Source organism: Nipponia nippon, unplaced genomic scaffold (genome assembly GCF_047370975.1).
Source record: "Nipponia nippon isolate SJK-2023a ecotype South Korea unplaced genomic scaffold, ASM4737097v1 scaffold_4, whole genome shotgun sequence".
Taxonomy (NCBI): domain Eukaryota; kingdom Metazoa; phylum Chordata; class Aves; order Pelecaniformes; family Threskiornithidae; genus Nipponia; species Nipponia nippon.
The window spans coordinates 126,312,878-126,334,184 of record NW_028262358.1 but is presented as its reverse complement, the minus strand read 5'-3'; the positions used below and the strand labels follow the sequence as shown (position 1 = coordinate 126,334,184).

At 44.0% G+C, this 21,307-nt stretch overlaps 1 protein-coding gene across 15 annotated transcripts in view; it reads right to left on the bottom strand.

Annotated features, from left to right (window-relative positions):
* DTNB (dystrobrevin beta) overlaps positions 1–20,529 on the bottom strand; it is a 218,462-nt gene extending 197,933 nt beyond the window's left edge. For 11 of the 15 annotated variants that reach the window (XM_087776264.1, XM_087776265.1, XM_087776268.1 and 8 more), the window contains exons 1-3: positions 20,357–20,529; positions 19,590–19,668; positions 2,153–2,220 (exon numbers count right to left, since the gene is read on the bottom strand). In XM_087776264.1, coding sequence (XP_087632390.1) covers positions 2,153–2,219 — 67 coding nt within the window. In that variant the 5' untranslated portion in view covers position 2,220; positions 19,590–19,668; positions 20,357–20,529. The remainder of the gene's footprint in view (positions 1–2,152; positions 2,221–19,589; positions 19,669–20,356) is intronic. The other 4 variants (XM_087776274.1, XM_087776276.1, XM_087776278.1 and 1 more) reach the window with 1 other exon arrangement.
* Positions 20,530–21,307: the final 778 nt, after the last annotated feature.

Below are 21,307 nucleotides of genomic sequence, written 5' to 3'. Positions count from 1 at the left end.
CTATATAAAATATATATAAATATATATAAAATACACGTGTGTGTATATATGTAAAAGGTCACTTAACAGCTACATGCAAAAACAAAAGCAAACATTTTCTGTTCTTGTCTTCCTGTGTCACCTTACCACAAAAGCTCCAAGAAGGTCGTTCTTCTAAAGTATCTGACGACAAAATGGGATGTGTTTTCAAGACAATCTACACAGCGCAGAATCACAGAATAGTTGAGGCTGGAAGGGACTGCTCTAGTCCAACCTCCCAGCTCCAGCAGGGTCAGCTACAGCAATTTGCCCAAGACTGTGTTCAGCTGAGTTTTGAATACCTGCGAGGATGGAGACTCCACAGCTTCGCTCAGCAACCTCTCCCACTGCTCAACCGCCCTCACAGTAAAAACGTTTTTTCTCACATTCAGACGGAATTTGCTGGGTTTCAGTTTGCGCCTATTACCTTGTGTCCTGCCACCGGGCTGAGAAAAGTCCGGCTCCACCTTCTTTACACCCCTCCGTAAGATAAACTCCGTACGTATTCTGCAGTTCAGAGAAATCAGAATAGCTTGCACAGAATTCCTGCCTGTCAGACACCTCAGCAAGTACTACAAAACCAACCAACACATCCTCGGGTAGCACGTCCAACGTCGGTGAACGCCAAGGTCCACCCCTGTCTCACAGGAGCAATTATCTAAACGCTTCAGCAAATTTGTGTGTTGACCAACAACAACCGGTCACCGAAAGCACCGATTCACACATTGCACATCTACTCAGTGTATGAAGCTCACCTAGAAAGGAAAACATTTATGTGTTCACTTTATAGTGAAATATTCCACCACAAGGCAGGTGAAGTTTGAAGACCTTAGACTTCTCATATGGAAATGCTGAAGAGCCTTACAGCGAAAGGCAGTTTGGCATGTCTATACACCAGCTCTTTCACTGATAACGAGCAAGAGCCACAGCTGCAAGGAGACACCTTGTACAAAGAGAATGAGAAGAATTCTGAATATTTTTAACAATTTTGCCAAAGCTAAAAACTAGCGAGTCGATTTCTGTACTAAATGGTCACAGGACGACTACAACACTTTAAAGTGATGGGACAAATGTAATACCCTGATGCACCAGTCAAAGCATTTCTAGTGGAGAAGTACGACTGGCATTTGAAAAGGTTCTAAGGAGACGTCGTCCAGGGTATCACGCACAATTCAGTCGCCTTTGCTCAAGGGAAGCCGAAGAGAGGCAGAGAAGAACAGGAGATGGCGTGCGCAGCCGGCAGACTGCAGGAGTCAGCTTGTGCCATGTGTTGAACAAGCCAAAAAGGGACATGAGTACAAACCCAAACGCAAAGCAAGCTGGGAAGGTGGGGAGGAATACTATCCAAGATGGCCTCACGCGAGAGGAAGCAGATATAAATTAGCCAGGAATGAAACTGTTCCTGAAATTATAAGATGCTTGTAACCACAGTAAGAATGTAACTCTGGAAATCCTTCAACACAGTAGCACAAATATACTATTGCTTTGAGACAGACCTTCATCAGCCTGCAATGGCAATTACAGGACATGCTTGCCTAACCCAGGAATTCCACTCAGTCCTGTGTTCCCGTGGGAAAGTAAAATAACATGGTGTCATGCAAACAGACAGTCTTTTACTTCTACCTGCACATGTCTTTTTCAAAGGCTATGTCTCATTCCTTTAAATTATATTATCTCTGGACAGGCATTTGATTTCTAGTAACAGTTACAGCCTCTCTTTCAGAGAACGGTCCTGTACAAAAACCAACCCCCGAACCCCTCACACTGTTTCTCTTCTGAGTCACACTAGCATTGTGGTGCAATTTAAAAAAAAAAAAAAAAAAATTAAGGTAAAAGGTGATCTGTCTGTTGTCATTATTTATTTCAATAGCTGCCCACAAACTTTACATATTGCCATATATGAGAAATGTGAACGTCCCTTAAAAAAGGAGCTTCGCAAAACCTGGAAACGAATGACCTTTTAGGCAGCTGTGACCCACCTCCTGTATCCTCCTCCTGACCAGCACCCAGGGTGCTTTTCACTAGACGAGGCAATGGTCTTGGGGAAATAAGATGTAAATGATCGGGTAAAACTACCAAAGCCAAGCTCTCAGTAAAGAATAAGTGACATTATGTCTTCAAATTTCTTACTTACTCATTTCCATGAACAGCTGTCTCTTCTCTGCCATTGTCCTCCTCCTCTTCCCACTCTCCTCAATCATTCTGAAGACAAAAATGGCAAACACTGTTTGTGCTAGAATTTCTGTTACAAGAGCAACTTACTGCGAACAACATTAATTTATCCCTCAGCTGAAACAGTTTGATTACATCTGGCAAATGAAAAGACCAGTGGAAAGACAGACATCTCTTCGTAACGACCGTATTCCGTAACAGAGATACGCTTCAGACTTGGTAATACCTTTTAAAGCGGTGTGCGGTACAGGAAACATTAATTCTGAACATTTCAGTTGCTAATCTTACGTATGCAACACTGAGAGCTGCGTACACGTATATAGCACCATCACGTAAAGCATCCCTTTCTGTTCAAAGGGATTCTGTTTGCAAACTACAAAGCAGGCGAGACCTCGCCCGAGCAGCGGGGCCAGCGGAGCCCAGGGCCCTGCGCAGCTGCGTGTTCGAGCCTTGGGTGTTCAACAGGAGAAAGCATATTCCGTGCCTTTCCTCGGCTGACCGAGAGCGATACCGCTCCTCTTCCCTGCCTAGGGTTTTTGTGGGGATGTTGGTTTTGGGGGTGGGAGGTTGGGTTGCCTTTAAACAAAAAAACTCGTGAGAATTCATTTAACTTTGAAACCTGATGCCTGAGGTCAAATCATATTTGTCAGGGAAGGAAAGATCTTAAATATAATTAAGATGGAAAGAAAAAACCCATATAGTTTGGTCACACAGGCCTCCCTTTCTTAGGAAAGCAGATTAAAGAAGTGACAGCAACACAGTGGAACTTATACGCCAAGGTAGGGAGGCACAGGGACAATTTAGTAGCCCTTACGGCTTACTTCGTATGTAGTCCTAAAAAAGAGATGCTAAATTTCAGTCAACTCCAGTGAAAAAAAGCGACTTAATCCAGTATCAGTGTAAAATTTCACTTAAAATTACTACATTATGTTATTCTTTTGTTACCAGATTCACCATATATATGTTTTTTAAATGTCTTTAAAAAAAAAAAGGACAAAAATACCAAACAATTATTCTACAATTACACCAGAACCTAAGGGAGTTAGTCAGCTCACCCTCATGCAACATGGCAGGATGGATTTCATCAGGCTTAAATGTCAACCAAGGAAAAGAAAGTCGTGTCTTGGCACTTAACATACACTCTCTGATTAACAGCTTCCCTCAGCAGTTGTCCATTGCCTGTTAATAGAAGATCTCGCAACACATATTCCTCTTGAAAGCCACCAAAACCTTTTTCCTTAACTGTTCATAAAAAGGAAAATAAGTGTATGGTGGTATAAAGTAATCTGCAAATGCATTTTATTTCCTTATTTTTTCCTACTTTAGAAAACAATAGACTCAGAACCAATGTGCTTCTGTATTTTATTTTTTTTTAAAGGAAAAAACCTCAATGGCATTTTTGCAGATACGTAAAAGTTCCTCTGTTTTTCAGCTTCCTAAAATAAACTCATTTTATTAAATTACATAAATACATGCAAACGGAGCGTCAGATCTTCCCAGCCGAGGTCCTTCACCGCGCATCTCCTCGAGCTGTGCTTCCCCGCAGGCCGAAGCAGGTGTTCCCGGCGCCGGGCACTGGGAAGCTGCCGGTGCGATTCCGCCCGCTCGCCCACCAGGTCCCGCTGCCCTCATGCGCTGCCCCAAGCTTAAGAGGTTTTGGAACTAACTACTGTTCTCCTTAGTTCCTCCTCGCGTAGAACATGCACGTCGTCTTGAAGAACGCCAGTTACTGTACCAGTAATTAGCTTTATTTCAAGTGCTAGCGCCTCTCTAAATTCCACAACAGATGGACCCCAAGGGGTAGATTAGTTATTTGATCTTTTAAGTTGTTTTTAGTAGAGACTATTTTATCAAGACATAAAAGGGACAATACCAGTTGAATCTTCTGCAACACCAAAAAAATAATCATGATAATATTAGATCTTCTTGTCCTGGGGCTTTGGGTGCATGTGTCCCTCATTCCACCTTCCTAGCCCCCTGCTCCCAAGCCAATCTCATTTTTCTGCAAAGCTGGAACCAGTCCCTGGGAGCCTGCCTCACCTCCGAGCGGCAAGACAGAGCGATACTAGAGACACCGTAACCGTCACTTCTCCCAGCGATTACCTCCCGGAGCCGACGGATTCCAGCTAAACCCAGGAGACAGGCTTCCTACCGTGCCTCCGCAGAAGGCACGGAGACGGGCTGCCACAACCCGCAAGAAAAAGCATCTGGCAACGCCAGACGCTCCCGCTCCCCGCCGCCGCGGCCTGCGAGGCTGTGCACGTAGCACAGACGGGGCTGAGGAACGGACTGAAGGCAGGGATGAAGCAGGGTATGAGACTAATACTGTATATTAAGGGCTGCAATTAATTTTGCTGCTGTCTGGTAACATGTACATGTAAAGTCATGCTATTACCATGGCATCAATCTCTCTCCCTAGAGACACTTTATTGCCTGGCAGGTGTCAGGATTTCAGTTTTTTAAGAGGTCATTCAAGCTGCATGGACCACGGTCGCAGAACACCATCATACATAATTCACAGCTAAATAGGTTAGATTGACCAAGATACACACTTTTAAAATTTTAAAGGAGCTAGCATTCCCCTTCCTGCTGTCTGCAAAGCAAATGAGCGAATTATCTGTTCGGCAATGTCCTTGGAATGAGATCTGAATAAGTAAACCGGTCTCTCCATGATTATCAAGTGCTGCAGGGACACACCAACAAAGCCTGATTAACCCATAGCTCAGGAATTCTCTTGTACAGATTTTTCAAGTATGGTCTCGGGAGAATCGTGTCCTAAGGAATGCCGTCTCAGGACCGCCCCAGGTCTCAGGCCTTTCTCGAAGGGAGCAAAAGATTTGCAGTTTTCATTAGATGAACAGCTCAATCCTGTACCTGCCCACCAAAAATAATCAAATGTTACTGTTTGGATTCACAAGCTCTCCTTGCCGATTCCTTCCTGCTGTCATCCGTGAGGGGGCAAACACCTAGGAAATGATCTTTCTGGGCTGGAGTTACACATTCCGGAGCCAAAGAGTCAGAGCGGAGAGAGGAGAGACAAACGGGCAGATATTTGGAAAAGCTGTGGAAATTACACTAGTCATATGAGATCTGTTAGAATCATCGACAAACCCGTTTTTAAAGCCTGAACAATCGGACACAGAAGGATCCCTTCCTGATGAAGCTGGGAAGAAGAAAGACGGAAAGTCTACGTTCACCTTCGCACTTTAAACCTCTCTCAAGTTCAAAACAGGAATGAACTAAAACCAGAATAACTGCAATTACGCTAAGGATGCAACTTACAGCGCTCACCATCAGAAAACAAGAAGGTAAACTGCAGTTTGTTCTGCACTGGTTTTTTTGGTTTGGTTGTTTTGTTTGTTTGAAGGGTGTGGGGCTGTTCGGTTTGGTGTTTTGGAGGGGATTTTTTTGGTGATTTTTTTGTTTGTTCGTTTGGCTGGTTGTACTTTTCTTTTTTTTACCATTTGTGGCACAATGCATGAGAAAGTGCCAAGAAACATGCATGGATTGAAGTGACAAGGCCGACACAAATTCTCAAGATGGATGCTCACCTTACAATAGACATATGTGGAGAAAAAAACCGCTCAGATATATTTATGTGCCAACAGAGGACAGCGTGAATGCGCTGGGGGTTCTCCACTAGCACGCTACATGTTTAAACAGGTACTTCTGAGGGTTTTTTTAATCCAGTTTTGTTCTTCACATTTCGTGATGAGCTACTTCTAAATACTTGGTATCTACCTTCATCATTCCTCAAAACCCTGACAGACCGGCAATGCTTGGGGTAAGCGGTGTCCGCAGACCAAGGCCTATCTCGGAGAGCAGCACTGCGTTTTTGTGCTCTCTGTTAAGCATACGCTACCATTTTAGTATGAGCTAACTATACAGCACACACTGTATGACCGCTCCATGCTGAAGGAGTCCCAAGTCCACGCCTACAGCAACCAGGCACTATATTGCCACAAAAAGGACAGCAGCAACATGCATCCAGAACTGCCAATACCTTACACCGTCCACAGAAGAAGATTCTTATTCACTCACAAAACGCCAGCTTTGGACCTGAAGATTTCCCTAACAGTAAGCCAGATCGCTTTTGTTGCACTTGAGTCATAAAAAGAACTCGGATACAATGCTAAAGAGGGATTTAGAAGAAAAACAAGCTTAGTCATGCTTAAAAGACTTAAATTATTTTATTGAAAAGTGCTACTAAGAGAATAACAGCAGCCTACTGGGCCAAATCCACCCCGCCAATGCAGTATCGTGTCTCCAAACGGAACCCAGAGCAGATGTGCAGGGAAGAATACAAGAATGGGGCAAGAACACAGTAAAATTCCCAAGAACTTCCTCCCAAGTTCCAAGTTTGCAATGCCCAGACTTCCTGAGCCAAACGTGATTCTCCATATTTAGTAACCACCAACAGCTTTCCCCCCCCCCCAAGCCTGTCTGTCTGTCCCTTTACCGCCCATAAGCTTTTGACATTCACACCACTCTGCAGCAAGAATTCCCGAGCATGAAACTCGCAGCTCAAGAAATCACCTCCCTGGACTTTCTGCACCCGCCTCCTCCTATCAGACTCACAAGCTTCCTAGGCCTTCCACCAAGAGATAGGGAACGATCGACCACTGTCCAGCCTCTCCACGACATTCATGATTTATACATCTCCAACATACCTTCTCCCCAGCTGCCCCTCTTCCACGCTGCAGGATCTCAGCTCATTTTGTCCTCCCTTGGGCCGAATGTGCTTTGTGCTCCTACGAGTCCAAATCGACACAGGCATATCGAGAAAGCTAGGCAGCCAAGCAAAGGTCAAACGAAGAGGGGTGACTGAAGCAATTCATATGCGTGTAACTAGGAAAAGCCTAGGATGGAAAACCACAAGAGACTGAACAAGGAGGGGAGAGGTACGGATGAACAGGGATCACAGCTTTGCACAGGAATGACTGGAACGGCCATGAGCAGCAGAGCAGAACACACGGAACGTTATTTGAGTTGGACAAACTGAAAGAGGAGACGTAAGGATCAAAATTGCCACAGACAGCAGAAAAAAAACAGCTTTTCCAAAATAAAGTAACTCTGAATTTAAGTTTTCCTCTATCGATGAAATATAATAATAAAAAGCATTTCGTTTTCCTGTAGCTTTCCATACACGTAGCTACATGCTACCTCAAGGTGCAAATGCCTACAAACCTCAGAACTTGCGGATGAAGAACCCATGCAGGAATCAATACAGACTCAGAAGATGAAATTAGGAGGGAGTTTTAATAGAAAACTACCCTAAGTATTAATCAGACTTCTATAACAACAACAGTAAACACTGTATCTTAGTGCATGTATTTGAAGGGGAATGGCCAAGACAAAGGGAAACGTTAATTCCTAATTTCAGTGCTTCTTTAAGCATAGTCTTAAACTGCATACACAAATACCAAAAATGCCAGACAGCTTTCTGTGGTTTTGGCCATAGTACAAAATGCCCGACCTCCATCCAGGCTGAGACTTTCTACCGCCAGACAGTACAATTGTTTTCTACAGACTAGGCCTAATGATTTCTTATTTCTCCCCTTGTGCTTCCTTCCACCTACCCTTTGAGTGTTTCAAAGGCAAAGTTCATCAAAAGAGTCTATGCATTAAGATACCAAGACCTGGGATTAGCAGTGTTTAATTAAAGAATCTGCTTGCTTCCTTCCCCAACTCTAAATCACCGCTGAACCTCAGAATAACTACACAGAAAAGCGAGGTTCCCCGAAAGGTCCTTGCAGCACAGAAAGTCTCACTTGTCAGCAGAGGTACTTGAGCTTCTTGAAAGCCAAGCACTTTGAGATCCAGACAATACTTCTTGCTCTTTGTATAAAGCTAGAAATTAAACCTCTCTGAATTTCACAGAAAACTCTCAAAATATTTCTCATTAGGTCCAGAGATGTTATGCTTTAATTACTCCGAAAAGGGTAGATTTTGCTTTAAAGGGCAGGGTCAAGACTGTAGTACCGAGTGCTGTCTTCTCTGTGGCTCTTCTGTGGGATTGAGAAATTGTAAAATTCCATTCTGCGCTCTTGGCAATTTGTAGGGCTTTGGGTTTTGTTTGTTTATTTTAAATAGAAACGTAAGAACGACCATACCGTGTCAGACCAAAAGCACGGTCATCGTCTTTCTGCTCCTTTTAGACTCATGACTGGGTAGTTCCATGTAATGCTTCCTCCTACCTCCACCCATTTCTGTATCGGACAAGACATGAACAATCCTCAGCCATCATCTCTTTTCTCAGCAGAAGAATCTGGAGACTAGCTGTTTCTTACACAGAAATCACTCATCATTTATCTTTTTCATCTTCTACCATCCCTTTTCTTGTTCCATCATCTGCTTTCAGAGATGAAGGAGAAACAGGACAGAGTATTCAATCTGCAGGCACACCACTGCTTTAGACAGCAGCAATAACAATGTTTTTGTCATCTTTTTTATTTTTTAAAAGACTCTTAATATGCTATTAGCTTTTTTTTTTTTTTTTTTGGACTATGACTGAGCATTGGTCTGAAGCTTTCACAGCACTGTGCTCCAGCATCGGGATCCTATTCCTGAGGGACAGTTCAGCGCCTAGGAGCAGACACAGAAACCTAGGACTGCCTGTTCATCCTCTCCCTTCTCTCACCCCCTTATTTGCAGAACTTTACATGCCTCTGCACTGGACAATAAAGAGGAGAGGAAATTCAATTGCTAACAGAGTCCTTCTGAAGAATTGGCTTGCGTTGTTAAAACGTGATTTCCTTCAGCAGACACCTCGCTGTTCACCCTCTGGCCACGGACCGTTTGTGATCACACACTGTCGCTCCGACAGCGACCGAGTTAACCTGGAAACGGTGACACTGCAAGGGACTGATCTCTGGCTCTTCAGCTATATTTGTCTTCTGCCCAAAAACGTAACCTTGCCCTTAGAGTAGGGGGATACGTTTTTCCTACCTCTACCCTACACCGAGGCATTCTTAGCAGTAAGATAATGTAGTAGTCTGGTTTTGTTTTCCTTTCCCTTTCCCCACACCAGTGTTTTCCAAATGAGAAATCCATATTGTGTGATACAAAACAAATCTATTTTCTCTCTTGCTAAAAAGACACAGAAGTCACGGTCACAGTAAATACTATACTCGCAACTGAATCGAAAGAAAAATCAGAGGTCTACAGATTGCTTCAAGTGCTAAGCGAGACTAGCAGATTCTCAAAACACATAGAATCAGTGCACATATAAATAACTGAAGAATAACACAGGAATTTAATTTCTTTAGCTTTACTAACACTCAATTCAGCCAAAGGCTGAAACTTCCAGTACTTACAGAAATAAGCCTGGACACAAACCATCTGTACTGCCACCAATCTTTATCAGAGGGGAAAAATCTAAAATCTGATAAAGATGCGAATTTCACACACCGAGGCGTTTCACGATCAACATCCTGTTTTGCTGTTCTAGCAAAAGCAGTACCATCAAATAACTTACTCTGCTTCCAGTCGTGCTGATGTGACAGTGAGTCTACATTGGCTGTCCTGGATGATTGCCATAGGTACTTCTTCCTCAAAAAGCTTTTGTAACCTTCAGCAATCCGGAGAGGACACTTGCAGTACGACAGCTCTTGGTTCACTTAAGAATAAGTACTAGGAGTAGGTTCAACCTACCACGTTTTTCCTTAAAGGCTGTTAAAACCAGCTGCAGTTGAATTTGCATGCCAGAGCCAATCTCTTCTGGCTGGATGTCTCCCAGAGTTTCAAGGATTCTGATAAGCTGGAAGTAAACGTTAGTTCCACAGGTTTTGGTCTTCCCGTCAGTTCTTGCTCTGGCAGCATGGGCTAAATTTACACTCACCACCTAAGGTGGAAGTACAGAAAACTTGCAAGAAAGCACAAAAGTGCCCTGCTCAGGTCCGACTCGGTGAAATACAGAATTTCCTCCCTGCAGGGATAGAACAGTGCTTGAATTTAAAGAATGGTGCCGGCTCCCCAGAATACGGTTCTGCTTTATGTCAAGAGACAGCGACTTTGTTTAAGGAAGAAAATCTGAAATCAGTAAGATGAACCCAGTACTGGCAAAGATTTTATCTTTTATGTGCCCGAGAAGTCAGTATAGGTACTGATACTGACTGCAGTCCAGAAGTCTTAGCAGTCAAGTACGCTCAAGCTGAAATCAGAAGTTTAAGAATTGAAGCTACCGCTGCAGCCAGCGCCCGCCACCCTGCAGACGGCGTTTGCTGATTTAACTTCAGAGCAGCCGCAGCCTGCTCCAACTTCAACTACGGCTGTCGCAACGCACGTGCTCAACCCGCTCTTCTAAGTATTCGGATTAGAGGCTGAGGCTGTTGAAAACTGCCGAGACGTTGTCATATTATAATGATAATTTATTTTTACTTATACGTAAGTGTGTGTATATGTCTGTATGTCTATATACATATACAAAAAAGCATTTTTTTTTTTTACTGCAATGGGAAGACTAACCTCAAGGCTCATTTTAGTTCAAGATGCCTATTATTTAAATTCATAATGTTGAGAATCAGCAAGGAATTATTTGCGCTGCAGTAAAATATTCACTAAAGAAGTATAGCTTATTTATTACTAAATTATACTAGAAAAACTCATTAAATGCTGTTATTTGTATATACTTGTTGCAAAGTAATGTTCACCTTAAAGCACAAAAATTGTGTAGGATATAGTACCTTACAAAACTAGTCGAGTATGTTTGATGCAAACCGTCAAGTTCACTATTTCCCTTTATCCATTCACCTTCTCCCTCTTTCAATAGCTACAGTAACACTGCTCGATTGCTTCATGACTAACCTCTGTGACAGAGTTAATATAAAAGCTAATTTATAAATTCCATACCAATAAATGTGGGGAATTCTACAGTCAGTCACCACCTAAAATATCTTCAAGAGCACCATAAACTCAAACATTTCTCTTATTTCTCTTGGTTTGTTCCGCCCCCCCCCCCCCCCCCCATTTTCCCGTTTATGTTCCATTCTTCTGTTTCACAGTTCTCCCTTTTCCTTACCTGTAAAAACTCGCTCCCCCACCCCAAACACACCCATGCATTACACACATACACCTGGCTGGATAAAACCCAGCGATGCCAAGTGAAGCCTAATGAGTGTTTTGCCCTTGCTGGAACAGGTTCAGCCGCCGATGACTCCGGACCACGCACTTCTGCGGTTCTTGGTCACGCTTGTAGCTTAAGCACAAGAACGAACGCAGGCGAGCCACTCCGAGACTGTTAGGCCAATACTACAGGACCTGTCTTAAAAGGTTTCGCTCTTCTTGGAGCTCATCAGCTGTAGGTAACGGCCTAAATAAGCAGCTTTTCAACTCGAAGAGAGGGAGACAGCCCGTGTAATTACTCTCGGCTAACGCAGCAGCCTTTATATTCTTGCACTGACTACAGCCACCACCTAGGGAAGAACAGAAGTGACTTCTTAACTGCTATTATATCGACTTCCCGCTACGTTCGGAATGACTTCCGAAACGTCCTCATTTGGGTTCCCCATCTGCAATTTCAGGTGCTTCCTCACTGCTCTTTGATTACTCCAATTCAGTCACTAAATCAGTTAATTAGCTAGAGATTTTTTTTTTTTGCTTTAAAGTCAATTTTGTTTTGTATTTCCACCTTTATTTTGTATTTCCACCTTTAAGATACGCTCCAAAGGAAATTCTGATCTGTATGATTTGATAACCATTTCCAGCCATTGTATTGCGTTGAAATGCAGCCTCATCAGCCAAACAGAAGAACACAGAAATACAAGTTAATTTATGAATTATTAAATTTGAGTTTGTTCAGATTCTTGATGCTGCATTTTACTAGCAGAAATAATATTTGATGTCACTGATAAGACGACTGCAGTTGCTGTGTGAGGGTAAAATTGTGCTTATACCTATTTATGTTCAGAAATAACTTGTAATAAAAAAAAAATTCAGAATACCAGTTTGGGGCACATGCAGATCTTAAATGTACTCGATGTACACAGTGAAGGAAGTTTAGTAACTTTCTGCCAGTTTTGCGATTAGAAGGAACGCATCCTCACCGGTGGTTTAAAGAAAAGCTTTCATCCCCTGTCAGTTCACTCACTTTTAAAAATTTGAATGAACCTGCCATTAAGATGAAGATATTGAATAAAAATTCAGGGCATATCTGTACTTGCAGAAGAAGTTATTGCTGTTGTATCTGGTTTAGCGCTTCAATCATTTGTTTTGGGCTTCTAAACTTGTATGGCTTCAACTGCCATTTGATTGAAATAACTTTAAATAATTTCTAAATTGTCAAAAATGCTTTGTTAATTTGAAAGTATAAAAATAAATTTATTTGTGGTATAAAGGTGCTTACATTTATTCATCTTAGACGGATTTCAGTAAAAAGATGCTGAAGTAGTTTTATTTTTCTTTACTAACAATTTGAACACAAAACCCCACAAAGATTGATTTCATTCCCTCATCTCCCTCTCTGTCTATCCAAAACATCTGATGCTGTCTTACTCATTTCTTTGTTCTCCATCCTCTCTTGGTTCATATTCCAATCTCCCTTTCACCAGCAGTCAAACATTAATATATGTAATTGATTAAAAGTATTCCTTCCTTCCCCTCTTACTAGAAAGAAGAAGGCGATCTAGAAGTTATTTCAGGGGGACACATCTAACGCCCTTAGACCAAAACCCAGGAAGACAAAAGATAAGCCTTTTATATTTATGCAAGTAGACTGGCAACATCTTCTATTAAAGTATATTTTAACCATTTCTGATAATTCTGCTAGTTTAACTTAAAATTTTAAACTCTGTTCCCATCACTGTATGGGATAAGTAATTGAAGGAAAAGCAATTGTGCACAAAAGTATTAAAAATACTTTAAAATGTTACTTCTGTATCTACAGCAAGAGGAGTAACAGAGCATCTTTGAGAAATAATATGCATCTTCTAGTAGCATAGTTTCCTAAAAACTTAAAGGTCTGGATCTCTCACAGATTTTTAGGATAAAGCTTTCTTACAAGTATTGGACTCAAATGCTTGCCTGAGATCTTCACAAGTCAAAACTGACTTCAGTCTAGAAGAAGGCCTAATTGAAAAAAAACACTAGCCTAAGACCAACAGAATGGATTAGAACTTTGCAGTGAAATTCTATAAAAGTCAATGGTTCCTTTTTTTTTTTTTTTAAAATAAATACGGTGGATCAAACTACTCTTAAAGAAGATTTTGCAAAAACATTCACATATTAATCAGTAAACTTTCTTGAAAATGAATGGGCAATCAAATAGTTTAGGAAAAAAAAAATTAGTACCAAGAACTAAACATTTCCCTACTCCACACCTTGCCACTTCTGTTTAAACTGTAAGATTCTTTCCAAGGCATAAAATGCCATCTGTTTTGTTTGTACAGGACGTTGCATGCAGCAACGCACCCTCAGCCAGTCCTCATTGCTTTAATTTGCCGTTATGGAAAACGGCCATAGCATCAGTCTAAGCCCCAGTAGGAGACCACCACCATCTTCCCTCCTAGTAAGGAACTGATAGAGATTTTACGAGATACAAGGTAAACAAAGATGGAACAAGCAACAATATTTAATCATGGGTTTCTTTAAAAACCTTCAAAAGCTTTTAAGGCTATTTTAAAAAGAAGCTCCAGATGACCTCAAGACAAAATAGAAACAATTCAAATCCAGGTAGAGTTCCAAAGTATCTGAATTACTGTAACACAACAAGATTTCACTTCACGTAGGTAGCTACTTGTTCAATGCCCAGAACAGGAAGAAATCCCTGCCCTAAAGAATTTACAGGTCAGGTGCGAGACTATAGACGGGCTGAAGAGACTGACAGTAGCCACTGAATGTTAGTAGCCTACTTCATGTGAAGTTTAAGTCACAAAGAAAGCTTTAAAAGAATAATACAAGGTCTTATTTTAGGTACATAGCAATACATATTCATTTTTAGTAGACAGGGAATTGTTAAGCACAGGGAACAGGAAAACTGCAAGCCATTAAGGACAACACTGCATGTTTAAACACATCTTCATAGAATCACAGGATGGGTTGGGGTGGAAGGGACCTTCAAGACCATCTGGTGCCAACCCCCCGCCCTGGGCAGGGACACCTTCCACCAGACCAGGGTGCTCAAAGCCCCGTCCAGCCTGGTCTTGAGCACTTCCAGGATGGGGCATCCGCAGCTTCTCTGGGCAGCCTGTGCCAGTGCCTCACCGCCCTCGTATTGCAGAGTCAGATCTGTTTTCCAGCAAACTAAAGAAAGGACACAAAGTGCCTAGAATACAAAAATGCTTTTCTTGAATAACTGGAGAGCCATCACAAACTCTTATTTTTGTTTATTGCCCAAAAGCCTGAGGAATAGAAGTGGGTTTTTACAACCTGCCCTGTTGATTGTGAGGCTGAAGTTAAAGGTATCATCTATACATAAGATTTACCATAAGCCTGCAAACAAGAGCAAATCCAGCAGTTAAAATTGTTTCCTTAAAATAAAGCAGTGTTAATGTTAGATAAGATAAATGAAATACTACACCATGATTTTCAAGCAATAAGAAGTTGGAAATGTCCTAATTAATAGCTTACCTCTCCCTCTCAGGAAGGGAAGGCTCACCTTTGTTACAACACTGGAGGGGATTTCTGTGCAATCTGTGCTTCCCAGCTTTTCCAGTGTGAATCTTACAAACCCCTTTCTGGCCATTTTAATCTGTGGGTTCCCAGAACTGCTTACTAGAGCACAAGAGAGAATTCTAAAATTGCCTCTTCACCAAAATGAAATATTTATTAGGAAATGGTTTGAGTCACATTTTTGCCCTTTTCTCTATTAACCTCAATTAACAGATCGAGCATGAACAGAGTAAGGGATGCACCACCAGCAGGACAACATACATACGTTAACACCGACAGAATGCAAACTAAGCCCGACCTCGGGCTGGCGGGTGACAGTATAGAGCATAAACACTACTCTCCTCCCAGTCCATCCCCATCGGTAGAAGATAATACCATTTTCAGTATCTGTCATCACCTCTCGTTCTCTATCGCTTGCTGCCATCTTCGCCAATCAATAGTAACCCACGCAAGCCCTTCCCTGCCCACCTCACTTCAGATGTAATCGCCTTAGATTAAAAGTTTCAGCGCATCAGAAAGTCCACACAAGCGGCTCCTTGGGCACGCCTGTAGAGACGGTAAATTCCAGTCAAAGGGGTAGTGACAAACACCTGGAAACGTGAGCTACTTTCACTATCACAACTGAATTAGAGGAAAAAAAAAGCTTAATTCTTTACATAATGATAATTTTATCTCCTACATTAATTTAAAATGTAAAAACATCCTCACCAGCTTCTCAAGTCTACAAAGTTGTCTTTTTTTTTTTTGAAAAGTGTTAAAAGTTACTAAAAGGGTATTAGAGTATCGAATAGGGAATTTACATTAATCTAAACTTAAAAGTGTATCTGCCATTTACCACAGTCAATGGGAAAGCAAACATATATGTAGTCCCAGGTACAAGACCACCTGAGTTTTGTCTGAGCTGCCAGAAACATGCAACGCCTCCTTCAAAAATTTGGCTGTACCCAAACCAGTTGTCAAAACCACCAATGCCTCCCTACTGCCTCAGTACTTCCTTTGATGTGATCATTCTATTAAAATATAAATAAATAAAAGAATAACACACAATAATTAAAAGATAAGATTCCATAAGCACTGCAAAAAAGATAAATAAACAAACTCAAAGAATGCTGTTGTGCTGTATACGTGGCATTCTGCCTGTCCCCAGAGCACCTCTCCCTGGACGTAACTCTACCACGCCTACACGGCGCGGCTGCTCCCCCGTGCAGTCCCAGTTAAGCCTCTCAAGACTTGCAGGCTTCCTCATATTGCAAGGTATTAAAAAAAAAAAAAACAACACCCAAACCATATTTTGGTTGCATCCACTAGGTAACCAGGGCAAGAAACATTTTAATGTGTCTACTTCATAGCACACCTACTTCCAAATAATTTGCTGTCTGCTCTGCTATACAACCTGCAGGCTCACAATCATACAGCAAGTTCACTGATACCACTACCCGGGCAAGTTTTCTTAATGTTGCTGTTGCCGTAAGTTTCTTCTCACAGCCTATTCAGCTGCTAGAAAAAAAGGACCTACAAGCATTGACACAGAACACATTATAGTACACCTGGAAACTTCAGCCCTACCCTGCCTCCCATCTCACTTCTCTTCGCACTCTATACTCAAAAAACCCCTTGTAGAATACTCAGCCCTTAACATCCAGCTCTACACGGCCGCCTATTGCTGTTCCCGCGTCCATGTCTGTGACACATGCAGAACTCTGACAGCTGCTTTTCTAATCATCTGATTCGACAGCATTCCAAATATCTGACCAACTGCGGACACAAATGAAGTTTTTTCTTTCTTTAAGAAAGGAAAAACAAAATCAGCCAATTGTAAAACTTTAATTGATCATGCTTGCCACTGTCTTCTGTAAAATTAAGAGCTTTTATCCCTTAGCTTTGTCACTTTTCCTGTTTTTAAAGAAATTTAAACCAGGGACGAGGCTCCCTCACTGTTTGCTTTATGGCAAAACACCCTCCTCATTCCTCCACCTCTTAAATGAAGTAAAAAGCTGCACTAGAAAGCAGCAAGCCTGATAAAGACTAAAAAATACCTCACGCTTGCAGTCAGTCAGTAACTACCTACAGTAGAATTATGATGCTTTTAAGTGTTTTGTAACTACAGAACACACCTTAAACATCCAATCTTTTTAGAAATGAATTGGTACCTGCTGTCATAATGCCATTCATTTTCAAAGAGATACAACTGGCCAAATAAAATTCCACAATGGATATCACATTATAAGATCCACCATTTCTTGCAGATTTAGGTTGCCTAAAAATCTTCATTGGTATAAGTATTTTAAGAAATCTGCATTACTTAAGCACAGCTGAGAAGCTGAAACACTTTCACTCCTTGTCCTAGTAGTCCTTGAAAGCCCACAGGACTGGAAGAGACCCATGAAACTATTGAAGTTTAGCCACAGTTTATCAGTAGAAACCTGTTTAAACGCTAAACCAAACATACACAATACAATCATGATTTCTTCTCCCTGGTACTCAAGGGAAAAAAAAAAAAAATAAATATTAACTTAGTACAAATATTATGAATTAAAGTCCTTATCACCAGATAACATAACCCTGAAACCACAAAGTAAAAAAAAAAAAGTAGCAGTGATAGATAATGGCAAGAGGCTGTGCTGTGAGTGGAATGCCGAAAGCCAGCCCTTCACACCTACTGGGAAATTGTCTCTGTTTCTGTCAGGCGATGTATTCTGAAACTCCAAGGGTAGCGTCAACACTACAGGCTACCACGTCTGGGCTAAGAGAATTATCTACCTTTCCTTTTAAAAGAAGTTCTAGGAAACTATTTGCAAAAAGTGCCTTATCTGAGTACGTCAGATAGGTTCCATAAAAGCTTGTAACAGACCAGCCGCAGGAAGCCAGGCTCTCTGAAGTACGCAGAGCATGTGCTCCGCCCTCTGGTTAATGCGCCAACTAATCCCCAAATCACTGGTTGAAACTTCAAGGCTTGATTTTCTCCCTCTTCAAGAACTGTCAGCTTGCACAACATACCATAGATGACATACGACCACGGCTACGAAGAATCCTAAGTTGTCACTCCTAATGCCACCCTGTGGTACGCAGCGTGTAATATAATTAAACTGATGGAAAAATTATGCCTTTTTATCAACCCTTTACGATACTGCAAAAGCCCTTGTCCTTGCATTACGGCTTCTTCCTAAGTTTTCTATACCATTCATCACTTCTTACAATTCATCTTACTATTGAAACACCTAGGTTCTGTGATAAACCAGAAGCCTGAGCGTATTAGCTGCAACGTATAAAGGAGTTCACCATTCTCAATAACCTACAGCCAAAGACAAGAAGCAGGCTGCTGCAGACAAACAGGGAGTTTGAGACAGTGCCGAGCAGCCTGCCAGCAGTCTGAATGCTGTCATGGCTTCTGTTTTCATCACAACAAAAACTTGAATGAACTATGAGGGAGGTGTCACAAGACGCTTCCATGGAGGTCTGCGGGATGTGCCCTCTTAAATGGGAGATCATGTAACAAGTGGGCAACAAACTCGGGCATCCAAACACCGGAGTGGGGAGCTCCCTTCTTGGGAACAAGACCTCGGTGGCAGACGGGGGATAAATCATCAAACAGCTACAAAACGAAGACAAGAATCCCATGTACGGTAACGATAAGAAGCAGAAACCCAAACAGTATTTAACTAGGACAATACAGTCACGGCAATGACCTAAGCAAGCTACCTCTGGAGTAGCATCCTGGACAGATGAAAGCATAGCAAGAACTTAAGGGTCAAAGGAACGACGTTGTTGGTAACATGACATGAATTGACTAGTCTGGAAAAGAACTTCAGAAAAGACTGCAGTATTGGCCAGGGACAGCCTTTGCAAAACGTGCGTGTTCTGGTGAGAGGTTACTGCTCAGTCTGCCCTACGCTGTCTGCAGTGATTAATTCTCCTCTTTCCAGCCTCCCTAAAAAGGAAGTCTCCAGGTCAGACAACAACAAAGTGTTGGTTTAAGGCAACAGCCTTAAACCAACACTTTTGGGTTACCTCCTTTCCTTTGGGCTTACTTTATATCATCATCTAGCAGTATAGGATCATAGACACTTACCAGGGAAAAGAAAGAAGGGGGGGAAGGGGAGGGGGAAGAAAAAAAAGCCCAATTCTTCAGTCCAGCATTTCCCAACTTTTAAAACCTGGAACTGAGACTTCTGACTTTTTGAGCCACTGGTTCAGGCATGTGGAATGTTTTGTCACTGGGCAGCCACACCAGCCAGAGCATCAGACTGTATAGTCAGTTTCAGGAACCAGAGTAAGAAAAGAAAACTGAAAGTACAAAGCGTTTTTAAAGGGCAGTCACGCACTATTGACCAAATTCTGACTTTAATAACTCGGATTCTATTAGACATGGATTTTCAAGCAGCACAGAAACAACTTTCAAAGCATCCTTGTGCTGTCCAGCCCGTTCTCAGTGCCTCACCAACACCCTGCGAAAGGAGAATGTACTCCGCTGGTGCTCTGCACACCACTAAGGGTCTCCTAGGTCTCCGTAAGAATATCCACCGGCTTCACCTTCCCCAGCTAAGGGATCTGTTGCATGAGAATGTAATTGCGCGTGGGTTTTCTAAATACAGGATTGCATCTCGCATAGGAATATTTTTACATGTCCAATACCTCACATCAAATGCAGAAATCACTACTTCATACCGAAGTTCATCATAAACAAAAAATGGCAATACAAGTTATGTGAGTGTGAACAAACAGGTACTGAAATCATTTACATAACACAAGTTCTTAAGTTCAATACCACAGGTAGTCACAACAGATCACATTACCTGAATTACACTGAGAGGTCTCTCAGGGCAACTTCCACTTTCCTCAGCTCAGTTCCTTCTTCAAACATTTAAAGACAATCTAAAAAGATGGGGGGGAAAAAAACAAGGTTTTTTTCTCCAAGAAAGATGTGGTTTTCCACAGAAAAATAACACCTCCCCCCTCTTTTGCAGTTACAGCTATGATTATGCTACTTTTGCCCTGATTGTGTCTCCTGTTAATTACAAAGAAATGAAGCCTGCAGATTCTGCATCTATGCGAGCATCTGCCTGCTACAAGATGAAACAATAAGACACAGCCAAAACCGCTCGGGTGCCAGGACCGTTCCCGCTGCCAGCCACCAGGCTCCACAAAGAGAGCAGCGACGGCAGAGCGTGGGGCAGATAAACCCGCGAGGCTCTCTCCAAGGTATCTGCGGCCCGTCGAGGAGCACCCTCCGTCCCAGGCCTCCCGCAGGGCGCTGCGCTCGGCAATTCCCCCGCGCCAGGCCCGGAGCCCGGCAAACCCCGCCACCGCACCCGCAGCTCCCGCGGCTGAGGCGAGGGGCTCCGGCTTGGCGCTGCCGCCGAGACCTTGCGGGCAGGAAGGGCGCGTCCCGGGCCCGCCCGCCCGCCCGCCGGTCCCTGCCCCCTGCCCGGGCAGCGGCGGAGCGGGGGCACCCTCCTCCCCACCAGGCCCCGCACCCTCCCACCCCGCGGGCGGTAGCGGAGCTCGCAACGGGTCCGCCTCGGCCCCGCTAGCGCCTGCCTCCGTCCCGCCGAGCACGCACCTCTCCCGGGGACGGCGGTCGGGGGGTCCCGGGGTTGCCCGGGAGCGCGACGCACCCTCCGGGCGGGCCCCGGCCGCCGCTGGCCGCCGCCGCCGGCTCCACGGACACGGGCGGCCAAGCGCCTCAGCCTCCCCGCTCCAACGGTCCCCGGCCGCCTCGCGGCGCCCAGCCAATCCGAGCACGCCTCCGCAGGGGCGCGCGCACTCTCGCCAATCTGAGCCCGCGCTCGCTTCACCCCCCTCCGCCGCTCTCAACCAATCGGCAGCCGAGGCCGCCAGCCCCGCCCCTCCCGCCCCGCGCGACGCCGCCTGGCCGCCAATCACGAGGCAGACGCTTCACCGGCGGCGGACGTGCGTGCGCTCACCCCGCGCGCTCCCCCCGTTCCCTCAGCCAATCAGCGGCCAGCGCCTCCTGGCGCGCTCCCGGCTCTGCCACAGCGCGCGCGCACGCCGCCGGCTGCTCGGAGCGTCCCTCGCCTCAGGGCGCGGCGGCGGCGCGCAGGCGCAGTGCGGGCCGCCCTGACGGGGCCGCCGGTGGTGCCTCCAGAGCTGTGGGGAGTGAGGGAGGCCCGGCTTCTTAAAGCCGGTTAAGCTGTGGAGGTAACCGTGGAAACCCTGTTCTGAGCCTGAGGGCGACCTGTCAGTGGGACAGGGGGAGGCCCGGCAGGGGCAGGCTCTGGTAGAGCACTCCATGGTGTTGCTGTGACTCCAAAAAGCAAAGTGCGGTGTGTGTATATATGTGTATATATGTATCAAAGCCCCACAGAGCCAGTCGGCCTGGTGCCGCTCAGCAGATGCTGCTGTGCGCTGCGTTGTGGCCTGGTTTTGTCCACAGGAGCGTTGGTGAGTTTCAGGACTGGACTGAAGCTCCGCATCAGAAAAGGCCGAGGGCCAGGGAGGGAGGTAAGGGTGCGGGATGGAGCCTGCAAGAGTCAGCCCGCAGCCATCGCCC